This window comes from Micromys minutus (assembly GCF_963924665.1).
Source record: "Micromys minutus genome assembly, chromosome: 8".
Classification (NCBI taxonomy): Eukaryota; Metazoa; Chordata; class Mammalia; order Rodentia; family Muridae; genus Micromys; species Micromys minutus.
In genome coordinates, this window is record NC_137977.1 from 28,853,155 (window position 1) to 28,870,100 (window position 16,946).

At 40.9% G+C, this 16,946-nt stretch overlaps 1 protein-coding gene across 1 annotated transcript in view; it reads right to left on the reverse strand.

Annotated features, from left to right (window-relative positions):
* Positions 1–2,043: 2,043 nt before the first annotated feature.
* The window catches only part of LARS1 (leucyl-tRNA synthetase 1), a 52,678-nt gene continuing 37,775 nt past the window's right edge, over positions 2,044–16,946 (reverse strand). The window contains exons 25-32 of the mRNA XM_080920203.1: positions 16,478–16,618; positions 15,463–15,603; positions 15,055–15,165; positions 13,114–13,224; positions 10,774–10,878; positions 9,414–9,509; positions 8,355–8,487; positions 2,044–2,400 (exon numbers count right to left, since the gene is read on the reverse strand). Coding sequence (XP_080776329.1) covers positions 2,195–2,400; positions 8,355–8,487; positions 9,414–9,509; positions 10,774–10,878; positions 13,114–13,224; positions 15,055–15,165; positions 15,463–15,603; positions 16,478–16,618 — 1,044 coding nt within the window. The 3' untranslated portion in view covers positions 2,044–2,194. The remainder of the gene's footprint in view (positions 2,401–8,354; positions 8,488–9,413; positions 9,510–10,773; positions 10,879–13,113; positions 13,225–15,054; positions 15,166–15,462; positions 15,604–16,477; positions 16,619–16,946) is intronic.

Sequence of the window (16,946 nt, forward strand, 5' to 3'; positions counted from 1 at the left end):
AAGGTGGGGGACATTGCCAGGATGAGACAGAGATCTGGGATAATGGAGATGCACAAGAATCAATGGGGGTGACCTTAGCTGTGACTCACAAACATTGGGGATACAGAACCTGAAGAGGCCACTTCCTGTAGCCAGGCAGGAACTCCAGTGGAGCAATAAAGCAGGATAGACATGAATTCTACCACCTTGAGCTTAGGTTAATCAGACTAAATATTAAGACCCTGTCTCAAGAAAACACTCAATGATTTGTCATTAACATCTTTAGCTTCTTTTTCCTTTTCGTTTGTGGGGCAAATTGAGGGAATGGGGTGCCAAAGAGTTGATTTGGAGACTTCATATGGCAGTATATGGCAGGGTCCTGGCAAAAACCAAAATGGACCATTTTATGGCCCACAGGGGTATATTTGGAATCCTTAAGATCAGGGTACAAGCTGAGTTGGAATGAGGGCATCTCATGGTTGGTATAAATTTGGGCCACAGGAAAGCTGCTGATAAGAGACTGTACTAGCTGGTTTTGTGTCAACTTGACACAAGCTGGAGTTATCACAGAGAAAGAAGCTACAGTTGAGAAAATGCCTCTATGAGATCCAGCTGGAAGGCATTTTCTCAACTAGTGATCAAGGGGGAGGGGCCCAGCCCATTGTGGATGGTGCCATCCCTGGGCTGGTAGACCTGGGTTCTATAAGAAAGCAGGCTGAGCAAGACAGGGAAAGCAAGTCAGTAAGTAACATCCCTCCATGGCCTCTTCATCAGCTCCTGCTTCCTGACCTGCTTGAGTTTCAGTCCTGACTTCCTTTGGTGATAAATAGTAATGTGGAATTGTAAGGTGAATAAACCCTTTCCTCCCCACCTTGCTTCTAGGTCATGTTTTATGCAGGAATAGAAACCCTAACTAAGACAGAGACCCTGATGGTATAGTCTTCTCACTCTGGGATGGACTAGCATTGACTCTGGCATGAAGTGACTGCTGGTGTTGGAGTTGAAATGATTGCCAGTGTTGGACTTGAGGTAAAAGTTGATGATGTTGAAGTTGAGGTGACAGCTGGTTTTAGAGTTGGGGTGAGAGTGTTTGAATTGAGGTAACTGCTGAAATTGAAGTTGAGGTGACTGTTGGTGTTGGGGTTGAAGTAATTGCTAAAGCTGGACTTGAAGAAAATGCTGGTATTGGAGTTGAAATAGCTTAAGTGGGACTTGAAGTAACTTCTGGTGTGGCCCTTGGACTTGAGGTGACTTCTGCTGTTGGTCTTGGATTTGAGGTGACTTCTTTAGTTGCTCTGGGACTTGAGGTGACTTCTTTAGATGCTCTTGGACTTGAGGTGACTTCTTTAGTTGCTCTTAAACTTGAGGTGACTACTGCTGCACTTGTTCCTTTGGAATGTCACGTTGACTCTCCTGCAGTTTGCTTGTTTGTTCTTGAACCAAATCTGTACTGCTATGAGATTAATATTCATTTGTGATGTTAATTCATTCCTGGGATTACTACTTGGGTATGAGGATTCTTCTCACAGAAAACCTTCAGTGTCTCCACTTGTTCCTGAGTGAATGTAGTTCTAATCCTCTGTAGACATTTTGAAGACTCACAGGTTCAGAAATTCAGTCCATTACCCTCAAGGTGAGAACAACACAGCATCCAGGCAAACAAGGTACAGGAGGAGCTAAGCCTTCTATATCTTCATCTGAAGGCTGCTATCAGAATATTTGATATAAGACTTTTATGAATGAATATAGTTTGTCTTTCAAACCATATATTTTTACTTATTTAAAAAGAAAGAACAAGAAGCAGGCTAGGAAGATAATTCAACAGTTAAGATCACCAGTTTTTCCTGCAGGGGACCTGAGTTCAATTTCTAGAGCTGGCTCCCGATGGCCCTTAACTCCTGCTCCAGGGTATATAGCCTCCAAAACCAGCCTGGGCTAAAGTGAAACTCTGTCTGAAACAGCAAAAACAGACCAAAAATGAAGCAACCTGGCACTTGTGTACAAAGATTAAAAACTCCTAGGGAACAGCAATTATTTATTAAGAATAAATAAATAACAAATATGGCCTGAAGGTGAAAAATGCAAGTTTATTAGATTAGAAATCAAAGAAAAGTTGGGGTAATCATAATCACATATGGAGCCTGGCAGTTAGAAATGAAGTCTATTGGGTCTAGCCTGGGATCCACAGAACAGAATGACTCTGGTGTGCATGAGCTCAGTGAACTAGATAGACTATCGTGTCGCCAATGTCTGCGCGGAGCCCATTCTCAGTGAGGTGAACTTTCTTGCTCACTAGGTCCACATGGAAAACGGCGTTCTCAGAAATGAGTGTCTTCTCACTGTGCTCTCTCCCCAGGACTGGAACTCGTCGAGGCCCCAACAGAGGATCATCAAACCTCATCAGTTTCACTTTGGAAAGATCTACAGCAGAAGAGATCAGCAAGGTGAGCACTCACATAGTCACTGACAGCCTGGCAGTAGTGCCAGACACAGGCATTTTCATCAGACCCCCATTCCCTTCCAGCTTTAACCTGAGCTGAAACTGTTAGATCCTGTGGGACACATTCAGGTGGGAAACCAAGAGGGAGGAAGAGCAGTGTCTTTTCAAGTGCCGACCTATGGTCTAAGTCATCTTTACATGCCTCAACAGCTTTTGCTGCTCCATGATACTCTCAGATTGGAAGAGGACCTTTTTGAGCTATTTTTGGAGAAGTCCCAATCACTGTGAGGAACGGTACTACCTGTTTCTTCTTTTGCTCAAGAGGTTAGAAGTGTCTGTAGCACAAGCTGCTACAAGCTGAGAAAGAGCAGGCACGTGGAGCTGCAGCTTTGAGATCTGCTCTAATGTGAGCTGCATCTGGCCGGCTGTTGTGCAGGCTAGTAATTCGGCACCTGACTAAGAACAGCAACGACAACACAAACAACAGCCAAACATGCACTTGCCCTGTGAATTAATTTATGATTTAACAATCAGGTCAAAAAATTTTTTATTTACGAAATTCTGAGACTTCTCAACATCAAACAATTCTCTGTTTTTATGTGGGGGGAAAACACTGACACAAATCACACATGCTCATTCTGGGTCTGTGTCGTTTTAGGCATCGTGGCGGGGGGGGGGGGGGGGGCCTTCACCTGCCCCTCCCCAAAACACTTCCTACATTACTTCTAAGCCTTTCTAAAACAGATCACTGGGTGGTCTGTGAGCTGCATTCCCTGGTAGTGTCTCAAGAGGACAAAGCTTAGCTTTGTAAGGGATAAGAGATAAAAGAAGACATTAATGCAGCTGGCAGCCATATCCAGAGTATAAGACTTCCAGGCATTTTGTTCTCTCTGGGAAACAAAGACAGAAAGGTTGCAAGTTTAGAGAAGTGCTCTCAGGGCTTACAGAGCAATTACCTGCATCTGCCATAAAAGCAAAGCCTGCCTGGGAATGCGCAGAGCCTCTGCAGAGACCTTACACAGCCTGCTCCAAGACAAAGCACAAGCCCTGAAAGCTAAAACAGGAGGCAGGCAGGCAGAGTCCCACCATGGCCTTCTTTGGGTGAATACAATCCACGGCAGTGGCTACTGCGAGGTCATCTGTGCACCGTGGCACCAAGTATTTTGCTATAGATGTAGTAATAAGTTCTGCCAGCACATCTTATATATTCGCTGTAGCTCTAACAGTCTTCCCTCACCATTTCAACCAAATCTAATTCAAACTATTTCAAAGAAACCCTAACACTCAATCAGGCTTCTAAGTGACAGAACACATTTGGTTTGATGTTTTGCTGTGAAGTTCATTACTGCCAATAAACTCGTAGGGCTTTCTTAGTGGCCTTCCTATCTATTCTTATCTTCGGTCTCTCTCATCACTGAAAATGTTGAAAATTAAGTCTACAACTACACAAGATTTAAGGCACTTACAGAAAAGAGAGATTGAAAGGCCTAGGGACTGATGATACGAAACAGAGCTGCACCTCGAGGTTATTAGTTCACATATGACTTGGGTGTGAGTGATTTGAAGTCATTATCATCAAGAGCTGACCAGTGGCCTCTGTGGAGTGGAATGACGGTTTGAGCCATGTGCATCCTGTACCTAGATCATAATCACCCTCAAAACAATTGGCACTAATTGGACTGCTTGCTGTCCGTCGCAGGAGCCCACAGACTATGAAGTATGGTATTGAATTGAACTGCTTTTCAATCCCACATATTCAATATGTACATATCAAGGCAACCCGAGGGCCTATGGAGAGTATCAAGGTTAGATCTCTTTTGTGGATTCTCACACGAATGTTAATTTCAGCCTTGCTATTGCTCTCCATTTTCCAAAAATTACAGCAGTTTCTAAGAGCAAACTTAAAAACTGTATTATTCACAGCTGGTCTGAGGAAGAGGTAGGAGCGATGCCAGAGGCTCCATGACAGAAGCCGGCAGATAGGAAGAGATGCCAGCACACTGCTGAGGAGCTCAGCCAGTGCTCTGAGTGCCTGTAATAGGAATACTGAATTAACATCTTTGTGAAGAATTATCAATTTACTTGTGTGTGCACACATGCCATAGCACGCATGTGTAAGTCAGGGGACAATTGTGAAAGAAGTTTCTCTTCTTCTACCACATCTTGAAAACCAACAAATGCCTTCGCTCACTAGGCATCTCCCTGTCCCTGATTTAACACTTCATAACACAGTTTGCAATGCAGGGATACATCCTCTAGTATACTACAACCTCATTAATGTGGACCCATTTTCTTTAAAAGTCACTCTAATGTCCTTAGGGGCCACAAGTTTTTCCTATTATGAAATCTGATTAAGACTAAACAGAGGCAATATGCTATGAGAGGGCATAGCATGGCTTCCTAGATACTCATTTTTCCAAATTTTCAAGTCCCACTTATTTGTTCCAAAGGCATATCTACCATTCTATGGCATTTCACTGGTTAAGAAAACATAATAAATGCCTAATTGGGCTGCGGAGATGGTGCAATGCTTAAGACACTGTTGCTCTTGCAGAAGACCGAGATTCAGTTCCTAGCACTCATGACCAATGATGGGTGGCTTGTAACCACCTGCAATCCCAGGAGATCTGACACCTCTTTCTGGCTATCAGGGACATCTGCACTGGTGCAAATTCATAACTCAGGCACATGCATACACACATAAAAATAAAATTAAAAATCTTCAAAATATAGATGAATCTTGGAAAACTACATGGGTGTATGTGTGGTGTACATGTATGTATGTTCACATGTATGTGGGTGCATTCACATATGGATGTGTACGTGGGGACCAGAGGTCAATGTTGGGTGTCTTCCTCTAACACTCTCCACCTTATTAACAAAGGGTCTCTCTAAATCTGAGCTTGCTACTTCAGCTGGACTGGCTGGCTATCTGCAACCCATTTGTCTGCGCACATCTTTAGGCCTTAGAGATACAGACATATGTCATTGCACCTGGCTTTTTAAAAAATGTTTTAATGTAGGTGCTGGGGATCCAAACTCAGGCCTTCACATCTGCACAGCAATACTTTACAAACAGCTACCTCCCCACACCATGTCCAAAACAAACAAAAAGGCTTCGGGCTTTAAAAAAAATCACTTATTAATAAAATGTATCTAATCTTTAAAACTCAAATACACTTATTCTACTTCCTTGAAGCACCTAGAATAGGCGGAAAGGTGAAGATTGGTCACAGGGACTAGGAGGGAGGAAGAAAGAGGCAACAGGTTAGCAGGCACAGGACTTCAGTTGAGACTATGAGAATTCTATAACTGGACAGCATAAATGCAGTCGGTGACCTGAAAAAAAATGGTTCAAACAGCCAAACATGGTGGGCCACACTTAAAATCCCGGCACTCAAGAGGCTTGGAAATCTAGGCTAGCCTGAGTTATACAATGACATCTCAAACAAACAAAAACAAAAAAAACAAGCCAAAAAAAGAAATACTAGTACATTTTATATTTACAAGTATCTTACTACAATTTAAAGTCATGTTTATAAATAATAAAACCCCTTACCTAGTACACTGTAGATAATTATACTTAAGGTGAAACACAGCAGGTACTCTCCTCCACACAAAATACTTTCCCGGATCTCACAAGGCCCATCTGAACAATATTTTCTCCATCAAAGTACCCATAGGCACCAAAGCTGGAGATCTCCATCCCCTATGCCTTGGACTGAATCTTCACTCTTCTTATAGACTCAGTACTTTCTCCTTCCATTTCTGTAAGTACTTCAATACCTTAGTCCCTGACCTACCCTTCCACTACATGCAGCTCCGAATCAACAGTGTTCCATGGAATCCTCAAAACCCTGGATATACAGAATATACATTGTTCCTATACATGTCACACAAGGCAGGCTCTCAAAAGATGTCCAAGACAGGAAACAAGAACAGAACACAAAATATAAGCGAGGACAGATTCAAGTTTTCTAATTTCAAGGTTATTGCTGGGATTTATAAATATATCTAGTAAGTGTTCATGCTGGGCTGGTGAGATGGCACAGTGGGTAAAAACTGTTGCTGCCCAAGCTTGACAACGTGAGGTTGGTCCTCAGAATCCATGCAAACGTGGAAGGTGAGAATCAGCTCCACATATCACACGTATATGCAGCTAGTCATATCGCACAATAATTTAAAAGAGAAAATTCATGGAAAAGCTTATTCAGTTCCTTTTTTCTGAGACAGGCTCTTAATGTGTACCCTAGGCTAATCTCCAGATGGGCCTCAAATTTTTAATCATCCTACTTCAGCCCCCCCTCCCCCCCCCAGTGCTGGGACTATACTTATATGACATCAAGCCCAGGCTAGTCCATTTTTGGTTGATATCAAAAAGAAGAGGGCCACCAAGATGGCTCAATAGGTATAGATGTTCACACATTCCTGATGACCTGACAGCTGTCCTCTGACCTATATGTATGTCCGTATGTACACATACATAGTCAGTTTTAATGGAAAGTGCTGAAGATGGGGGGCCCTTTGCCTCGTACATTAAGAACCTGGAATCAAAACCTAGCACAAAAAAAAAAAAAAAAAAAAAGAAAGAAAAGAAAAGAAAGAAAGAAACCTAGCACTGCAAAGAAATGAATAAATTAAATAAGAAGAATGCCAGTTCTGGGAGCATACACTGTAACTTCAGCAGCTAGAAGGCAGAGGCAGAACTGCCTGCCACAAGATCAGAATCAGCCTGGTTTACATAGCGAGTTACAAGTCACCTAGGGCTTCATAGTAAGCAAACATACCCATTCCTACCGCCCTCCACCCCACACACAGAGCGAGGGGGAAGGGCAGATGGGAGAAGACAAGATAGGTATTGTCTAAAAGAAAGGATCTTAGCATTAGTCAGTCTCAGTAAGTAATTCTGAAGTAATGGAGATAGACTAACCTGCCTCTCACATTTACCCAGAAGAGGTTAGAGTGGCGGCTACTCTTCATTCACTTGACTGCATTAAGAATGTTTGCAAGACCATTTCCAGAGAGGTGGGAATAAGGAGAGGCCTACTCTGAATGTGGGCGGCACCACCCGTGGACTTGGAAGGACAGAGGGAGATGCTAAGCAGTTCGCCCTCAGGATCCTGCCACAAAATACCACCAAGGCCCTGCCACCGTGGACTACACCCGAAAGCCAGAACCAAAATCAATCTTTCCGTCCTTCAATTGCTTCTTGTCAGCCATTTTTTCATAGCAAAACTAATACACAGAGTACTGAAAAGGGAAGCTACAGCCCTCAGAAGGCAGAGGCAGGCAGATCTCCGAGTTTCAGGAAACCTGGTCTACACAGCAAGCTTCACTGACTTTAATCACAGGAAATACACTCTCAATGTAGATCAGAAACTGAAATTACTTATGTATTTTGCCTAGAGAAACACTGTTTAAAAGGAAAAACCATAAGCTTTGAGATTTTCCAGTGAAACAAACGTGGCAGGTTCCCTAACCTTTCTGAGCCTCCGGTTCATTATGTCTCCGGGCACACTGAAGTGTACGAGCTGGTGCGTGGACAGCAAGCACCACTCCTACTCTATCTCCTCTTGCCTCCGGAGAGACCCAGCTGGACAGCTTAGTCTAGAATATGAAGGGGATGTGTTCCCTCACTCTGAATTAGCTCTAAGAGACACAAACCATGTATCATAATTGTAGAACCGGTATTCTAGGACACTGAAAAAAAAGTCTGGTCCAGTGTACTCACGACACTGAGAGAGAATGCACACAGCAGAGTTACCAAGCTACCTAACCCCAAGCAAGCCCAAGAATCTAGGTCTCAGGTTCTGGGCCAAATTCTCTTCCCGCAGTGCAACCCTGCTGTCCTTAGGCAAGCCTCCTCGGCTTTCTATGTGTAACTCATCAGTGCACGAGCTCCTACTAAATGGGAGTTCCAAGGCAACCCTTTTACCTTTGATTCCTCGGTCCATTTTCGTCAAGCGTCTGACTACGGACTCACAGCTATCTCCTTGCCTGATGTCGATTTTGGTTGAGAAGTGTCCACTGGATGGCTGAGGATTTACCAGGAAAACTGGTACACCAGGCTAGGAGAGGAAAAATACAAGTTATGACACATCAAAGTTTAATACTGTCAAAATACAAGTGCAATCTCTACCACACTTCTATACCCACTAAAAAAAAACCATTTCTAATTCTGTATTCTAAAATTAGGACCAGAACAGTCAAATATGAAAGAAAAGCTATCTAAGTCCATGTTTATACCAAATTCCCTTGGTGTATGGATTACAACTGCACATCCTAATAACGCTGTGATACACCATGGTGACACTAAGGACATCTTCTGCTCCACTACCATCATTTGTTCAACTTCTCTATGATAGGTCAGGCTCGGGAAGAAGCACTCTACAGATTTTCATTCCCCAAAGGGAAGCCTATGGCTGAATAATGAACATTACTTCATTTATTCATTTCTTCACAAAATGACTGCACCTCTGCAAGCCCCACAGTGAGACAATGAGAAACACCACAGAACGATAATGGCAGACGTCAGAGGCTCAATAGGATCCGTGAGACCTTTATACTTCCACCAATAATGACCAAAAACACAGTTCCTGCACTAGTGAAGATAATGCTCTTGCTTGGTTTACACCAAAAAACACAAAAAGCCTTGCATAACAGTTAGAAAGTCAAGTATGATATTTGAAAGCTTTGTGGCTGTTTAAAAGTCATACAGCTAGAGTAGTTTTTGCCTTTCTTTCAAGAAAAATCTATTTTAGAACAACCTACTTTGTTTTTTTTAAACTGCAAATAATAACTAACACTCCCACAGGACTAGAGTAAGGAATAAGCAGTACTGTACAAGCTGGACCTCGAAGACACCTCGAGTCCAGCCCCACTTCCAACCTTCATGTTTAATTCCCTCCACCTATAAATGAGCCATTACTGTAATGACCTCCAAGTTTCACCTAGGCCTAAGAGGCAATGATTCAATATAGCTTCTTCAACTTACTTCTGTTCTGAAAACATTAAGCGGCTTCCCAGGACAACACTCTTCCCTGACTTTATCTTCAGCTTCAGAGGCAAACTTGACTTCTATATGTTCCAGCTGAATGGATGGGAAACAAACATCATCAGTAGCACTTAATAGGACTGAAATTAATTACCACTTCATCTCATTAAGAACATGATGGCTTCACTACTTAATAGGAAATGATCTGTACAATTTTATTGTTTTCCTTATTAATGTTAAATGAAATCTACCATCTGCTATCAACACTCATCTTAGCTGTCTCAAGGCATTGTTCCTTATCCAGTTGGGTGTGGCACTTTCTATACTGGAATCTGGCATCTACCCGCCACATAAGAAGAAAAGCAGCATGAAAGCCTTCCACCTACACAAGCAGAAGCTCCCAAGTTCATCATTTGAGAAGTTACATAAGCAGAGAAAAGTTCAGTCATGTAACATACTGCAGATCCCCAAGTAAATGCCTCTAAGCTATATGCCTACTGTTCACATCAAAGACCCAAACAGTTTTGACCGTTTAATTAAATGAATGTATATACATGAGCAATCTACTAATCTTTGACTTCGTGGTCAATAGGCTTAACAAGCACAACCCTCTGGGTTTAAAAACAAGCAACAATGCACAGCAATAGTGAATAAAGCAAACTCTCCTGTAGACCTCACCTTCAGCTCTATACTCCAGAGAACAGTTCTCAGTCACTTTAAGCCTTAAGCTGCCTGGTTCTTAGTGTTCTCATTATCATTAGAATCACATTTTGAATCTTCTAACAGTATTCTAAAGCAATTTAGTTTTTCTTTTGCCTGAGCCAAGGAAAAGCATTTTTAGATCCTGTGTAAGTTGTAACTGAAAATGTACCAGGACCACAGATTATAATTAAGACAATTCTGTGTCTCTGAGGTCTGAAGGTGGGACAATTCAGAATTCAGCATAACAGAAAGGCTTTTAAGGCATCTAAATAAAAGGTGTCATTCTGGTTTGTGAGCTTTTGAGTTTTCCTGTTTTTTTGTTCTGTTGTTTAGTTTTGTGTGTGTGGGTGCGCGTAAACACACACACTATGAATTCTTCTGACTGCTCTAAAGACAATGTAGAGAGAATCCCTAGCCACATACGACCCACATGTTATGTATAACTGATAAATGAATAAGGTAACAGATAATTTTCTTTCTGCAAGTTTTATATCCACTCATCTGTTTTCATCTCAGAAACATTTATTAGTAATATAATGGGTCAAAGAACTAAATATAAAAGATGAACTTTATGAAAAGTATCCTAGCAGGCTGTAGAACTGGACTGTTTTTTTTATAGAAAACCACAGTGATTAACTACAATCCCTGACCCTCTTACCTCAAGAGAATTGGTTAGGTAAACTATATTCTCCATAAGTACTGCCTGTTCATCAAATTCCAACTCCAAATCCAAGACTCTCGGCCCTTTCTTCTCCATGTTTTCCTAATAGCCAAATGGTTTTGAAAACAAAATCACATTAAAGAAAGGTTAAAAAGATCCATTTTTCTTCAGTAATCATTCTCTCAACTGATAAAAATCTTTACATATAGCAGGTAAAGGAAAGGCATTTGACTCATGGGTTTCCCTTATCTATGTTTGCTTGTTAATGGAATTACTTGCTCAGAATAATTGCCATTTAAAACAAGATGAGACTTAAGGTAGTATTGAAAAGACTAGAAGGTGCGGGGTTTTCAGATGTTGAAAGTAAATGTGGTTTAACAATTGTTTATTTAGATAACCTGCTGTACAAACCAAAAGAATAAAAAAAAAAATCCCTCAAGCTAATAAATTTTTAATTTCCAAGATAACAAACATTAAAATTCTCAAAGATATTCCTGCAAAGCTTAAAGAAAAACTGACACTGTCATTCTATATAGATATCCAGATAATCTTGTAATATTCAAAAGACAATTTCCTAGTCTTAATTCCCTTCAACATTAAACATTTGCATAACCTTAGCAGCCCAACTTCCTAAGTACCCTGCAGCTGTGTGATACAGTGTGTTCTATCCACGGGACAGTGGCCCCACAATCCTCCAACCCACTGCTTCCCGCCACCATCAGCTCGGTGCCTTCACACAGGGAGTGTCGGGCACTGACAATCCATGCGTGCCGCAGGTACTCCTCTCCTGCCTTTCTCCACGTACTCAGCACGAGGCAACCAGGCAGGAGCTGCTCTCAGCTTCCCTGCCTATAGAACCACAAGCCAAATAAACTCCCAGTGTTTAAACAAATTGTCCACCCTAGGGATATCACTTGGTAACATTTACCTAACATGTGCAAAGCACTACATTTACTTGCCAACATCACAGAGCTGCTCTTCTAGAGGTCCCAAGTTTAATTCCCAGCAACCACATGGTGGCTCACAACCATCTGTAATGGGATCCGATGTCCTCTTCTGGTGTGTATGTCTGAAGACAGCTACAGTTTACTCATATAAATAAAAATAAATAAATCTTTAATTGCCAACATCTCAAAGGCGAGGAGTGGGGTTCCAGTCTGTGGTATTCTGTTCTAGCAGTAGAAAATAGAGAGATATTGCCGAAGTTCCATTTCCTTTTCCATAAAAGTACTAGAAAGCCAATCTCTTTATTCCAGGTTGTTTTCAACTTGTGTGTCAAAAAGGAGTTCTGAAATTTTTAACCCCTCTTCAACCTCTCAATTACTGGAATTATAAGTACGCACCAAATCAGGTTTACTGTGGTACCAGGGATAAAACCCAGAACTTTGAACATGCTAGGCAAGCTCTCCACCATGTGAGCCACATTCCCAACCCAAGAAAGCTGTTTTCTTACTCCCAGACTCAATCAATCAGTTTCAACATTTGCAAAACCACTAATTTGTGGTTGGCTAATCAAGAATATTATTTAAAAATATGTAACTGTTGGACACAGTAACACACGCCTTTAGTCCCAGAATAGGAGAAGGAAAGGCACAAGGATCTCCGAGTTTGAAGCCAGTCTGTTCTACAAAGTGACTTCTAGGACAGCGAGAGCTATAGAGAGACTGCATCTTGGGCAGGGAAAAGAAAAAAAGATGTAGAGGCAGGTCAATCTCTGTGAGCATGAGGTCAGCCTGATCTACATATAAGAGTTCCAGGCTAGCTAGGACTACATAGTGAGACCCTGTCTCAAAAAATTGGCCAATTCAGTTAATTAATTACTTAGTTAATTAATTAATTAAATATAAAAGAAAATCTGATGCTGAGACCCTAAAGAACTCAACTCTTTCATCACAAAGAACTTGCCAACTCAAAACATCAAGTCACCGTTCCATCCACTAACTCAAATCTAACCACATACTATCACTGTGATTCATGCTGCTCAGCTTAAGCCACAGAAATGTAGCAGTGTGGTTCCAGGAAAGGATCTACTGATAACACCCTAACATAAGCAAAAGAATGTATTTCTTCCCCACAATTGGAAGGAAGGAAAGTAGAGCACAGGAATAAGTCAATGCACCAACTCAGCCTAATTTCTTCTGGGATGCATATTTTCACATAGTCAGCAACTCTATAGGTAAATTCAAAATCTGACCGTTCATGCCTCAAGACTTAAGAGAGCTATTTAACATGTCACTGGGGGAGACTGTGTCTGAGGCTTCTTTTCCCTTTCCCTTTCCTGTCTTAGCTAAACAGTTCTCAAGTGGGCACAGCTGTCCAACACCCATACTTGCTTACCTTAATCATGGCAACAAATGGCATAACTTTCTTCATATATTTCTTCAGTTCTGGCAAGTTGCCTAATTCACAAGCAATGACTTTGTTATCAGGCAATTTTCCATTGTTGGCCTAAAAATGGGAGAAGAGAGAGGTGTAAAGAGAAGCATCTAGAAAATGATGCAAGACCACAGTTATGGCTGTCGGAACTGTGCCAGATACACAAGGAGGCCTCAGCAAGTTCAGTGGAAGAAAGACCCTCCCCTCTGAATGGAAGAGGCATGCGTGTCAGTCCAATGAGAAACACAGTGTGGTACACTGAATATTTATTTTCTTTAATAAAAGCAGCCCATCCTGAAGACAGGCTTACCGAGTAAAAGACTGATGTGGTCATATAAAGATCTTGTCTTCAAGTTCAAAGATCTTACTTCATTGGTCATATTAAAATGGAAAGCAACATATTTACACAAAACAAACATGACTACTTTGGTGGAGATTCCCCCACTCCACTATGTGTTTGTATGTGGCACATGAGAGCAGGCGCTCACAGAGGTGAGAGACATCAAATCTCCCTGGAGATTGAGTAACAGGCAGTTGTGAGCTGCCTGACATAGGTAGTGAGAACCAAATTCAGGTCCTTGGCAGGAGTCATCTCTCTAGCACTGAAAAATGACTGCTTTTTGAACACTTTGGCCTAGACAGATGGATCAGTGGTTAAGAGTATTAGCTGTTCTTCCAGAGGTTCTGAGTTCAGTTCCCAGCAACTACATGGTGGCTCACAACTATTTGATGTCATTTTCTGGTGTGCAGACGTGTGCAGACAAAGCCCTAAGATATATAAGTAAATAAATATTTTTGAAAAATACTCTCCTTTACAAATGTGAAGAAAAAAAGTCTCTAGTTTCTGATGCTAAAAATAATATAATTTCTGTTAAAAAAACTATCATATATCACTGATATATAGACATGTATATGGTCCACAGACATATGTGTGTGTGTGTGTGTGTGTGTGTGCGCGTGTGTGTGTATATGTAACATATACTTAAAATTATATACATATACTACTATAAACATCACATAAAATAATTACTTTTTTAAAACAAAGAAAACTCTTAAGAGTAGGCAATAATGGTGCACACCTTTAATCCTAAGCACTTGGGAGGTAAAGGCAGATGGATCTCTGAGTTCAAGACCACCCTGCTCTACAGAGTGAGTTCCAGGACAGCCAGCACTACACAGAGAAATCTTATCTCAAAAAATCAAAAGAAAGAAAGAAAAATAAAAAGTTAGAGCCAAGAGTAGTGGCAACGTTTAATCCCAGCAGTTGGGAGGCAGGGGCAAGAGGACTTCTGCCAGCTCAAGGCCTGTATGGTCTACAAGCAAGCTCCTGGCCACTCATGGCTATACAGTAAGACCCTACACCCCACACACACAAGAGCAAAAGCTCAACCTAAATTAAACACTGAGTTTCCTCCAAACATTTCATAGATACTGAGCTGACATCTCTGATACCATCCCATGGGCAATCACAAAATAAGCAGCAGTCTCTTAAGTAGTAAAGAACAAAGCTTCAATTTACTGCAAATGCTACAATGCTCCAAAAGCTGAGCCTTTATAAATCCAATCACTGCTAAAGTCAAATAAATTCAAAAGGTAAATTCTGTCCCTGTGCTTCATCATTTTAACTATACATGGAAGAAAAAAACAAAACAAAACAAAAAAACATACTTTTTACTTACAAACAACTAGGTTCAATATGTTTTTTGTAAGAAAGCTTCAGAAATGTTGAAAGATGGTACTTTTTCTCTTGGCATTCATGTATGAGCTACCAAGGATAACAAAGGACACTCTCTGCCTGGAGAGAATTTAAAAAGGCCACCTGTCTGTTCCCTCCCTCATACCATTAACATCCTAAAACCAAAAATATCTTAGGCAGATAATACTGAGAGAAGTCAGCATCACCTCAAAGTGGCTCCGTAGGGTTGTCAGGGTAATATGCTGCCAGAGAGGGTAGTTCTTTGCCACGTAGATGGTGCAGTGTGAGGGCTTCTGAGCTGGCTGCTTGTCAGTCTTCTGCACAGGAGAAGAAAAACATGGGTTCTTGTGTAAACCAAAGATGAGAACACTCAGCACCTAGACCATCACCCTTAGCAGTTAGAACACACATGCAGACCCTTGGCAGTTAGAATATACACACTTCAGACCTTTAACTGTTAGAACATATATGCTTCAGAGATGTATCCATGGTACACACAGCTCTACCCATTTTAATCACCTAGCTTTCACAAGTTTGTTATCTGACTACCCATGATAAGGAATGAACTCTTTAAAAATACATAAATAAATAAACTGTTTAAAAGATGACATTACCTTCCCTTTTGCTGGCATCATGTAATTCTTGAGCCGTAATCTAAGGTCATGTGCTACTTCCATGAGATACTGTGAGGAACGAATCAAGGATTCATCCACGGGACCTGCCACGGGCCATGAGGCATGCATAATTGAATCAGGCTTTAAAAAAAAAAAAAATTAAGATTAAACAACACTTGATTTCCAGGCCTTGCTTACAGTTCCACAGCACAGCTACCATCTGTAATCGTGTGCCCCAAGTTCAAACCTGACTACACGCAACACACTTCTACAGTCCCTGATCTAATGTTCCCTAGATTTCAAGCTGTGAAGTCTGACTCTACATTCTTAATTAGCATCCATTTGTACAAGCATATTAATACCCACACACATATGCTCACTTTCAAAGAAAATTATGTAATGCTAATTTGCCTAAATTTAATCATTATTATATAAATTATTCATGCTCTCAGTTTTTATCCTATTAATATATCCAGTATTAAAAGTATGGCTATTCAGCCTATAGATCACTAGCACATTTCTTCATGTGCTCATGACTAAAATGGAACATGAAACAGGCCAATCTCCTGGTCTGCAAGCCTATGAGACAACAGAATTATCTTCACATTGCGACTGCTGACATGCAGCCCTATATATGCCAGGAGTTTTATACTTAAAAAGAACATTTATGCAAACATATCCTTACATCTTTGTTTATAAACACTTCATTCTGCTAGTTACAGCTCCCTAAAATATTTTCACCTTTTTAGACACTGGAAGAACAATATTACACATGCATTCAAATGCATATCTGAACATATTCAAATATATATGACAGCAGGCATACGATCACATTTTAACACATATTCATTGTACATGTACAAATGTACAAAATCTTGCATGGACTTTTCAACCTGTTAGGATTATGATGAATCTATTACTATTCCTGAACTTCTCATAAGGAATAACATTATCACAACACTAACTTACTGAGGTCAAACCATACTCCCAAGACATTTTAAACCCAAGAGCATACCTTTCCCAGCAGTGTCCAGATGTGCTCACACAAATGTGGACAGAATGGAGCCAGAAGGATTGTCTGGACTTCAATAAACCGGAACACAAGCTCTCTGTGCATCCCCTCTGTGGCCAGTTCACGGTACTTGTCTTTCGCAGCCTACACAAATTTCAAATGGTTTGTCATCTTCCTCATCTTCTTTAGAGTGAAGATGAAAAATTCAATTTCTTGTTTTTACTGCATTAAGGATTAGTTTTGTAAAAGTTATGATAAATGTTTTACTTTATTTTTTAAACTCTACAATATAACCACAATCTTCTATTGAGAGAATATCATGCATTTACATTAATGATTCTCAAGAAAGAAGTTTGGGGAAGTAGCTAAGTAGCAAGAATGCATGGGTACCACATGCAAGGCCTAGACTTAAACCAGAAAACTGTTTCAATTGTTCTCCACAACAAAAGGAAAAAAAAGTATCAGAATTTTG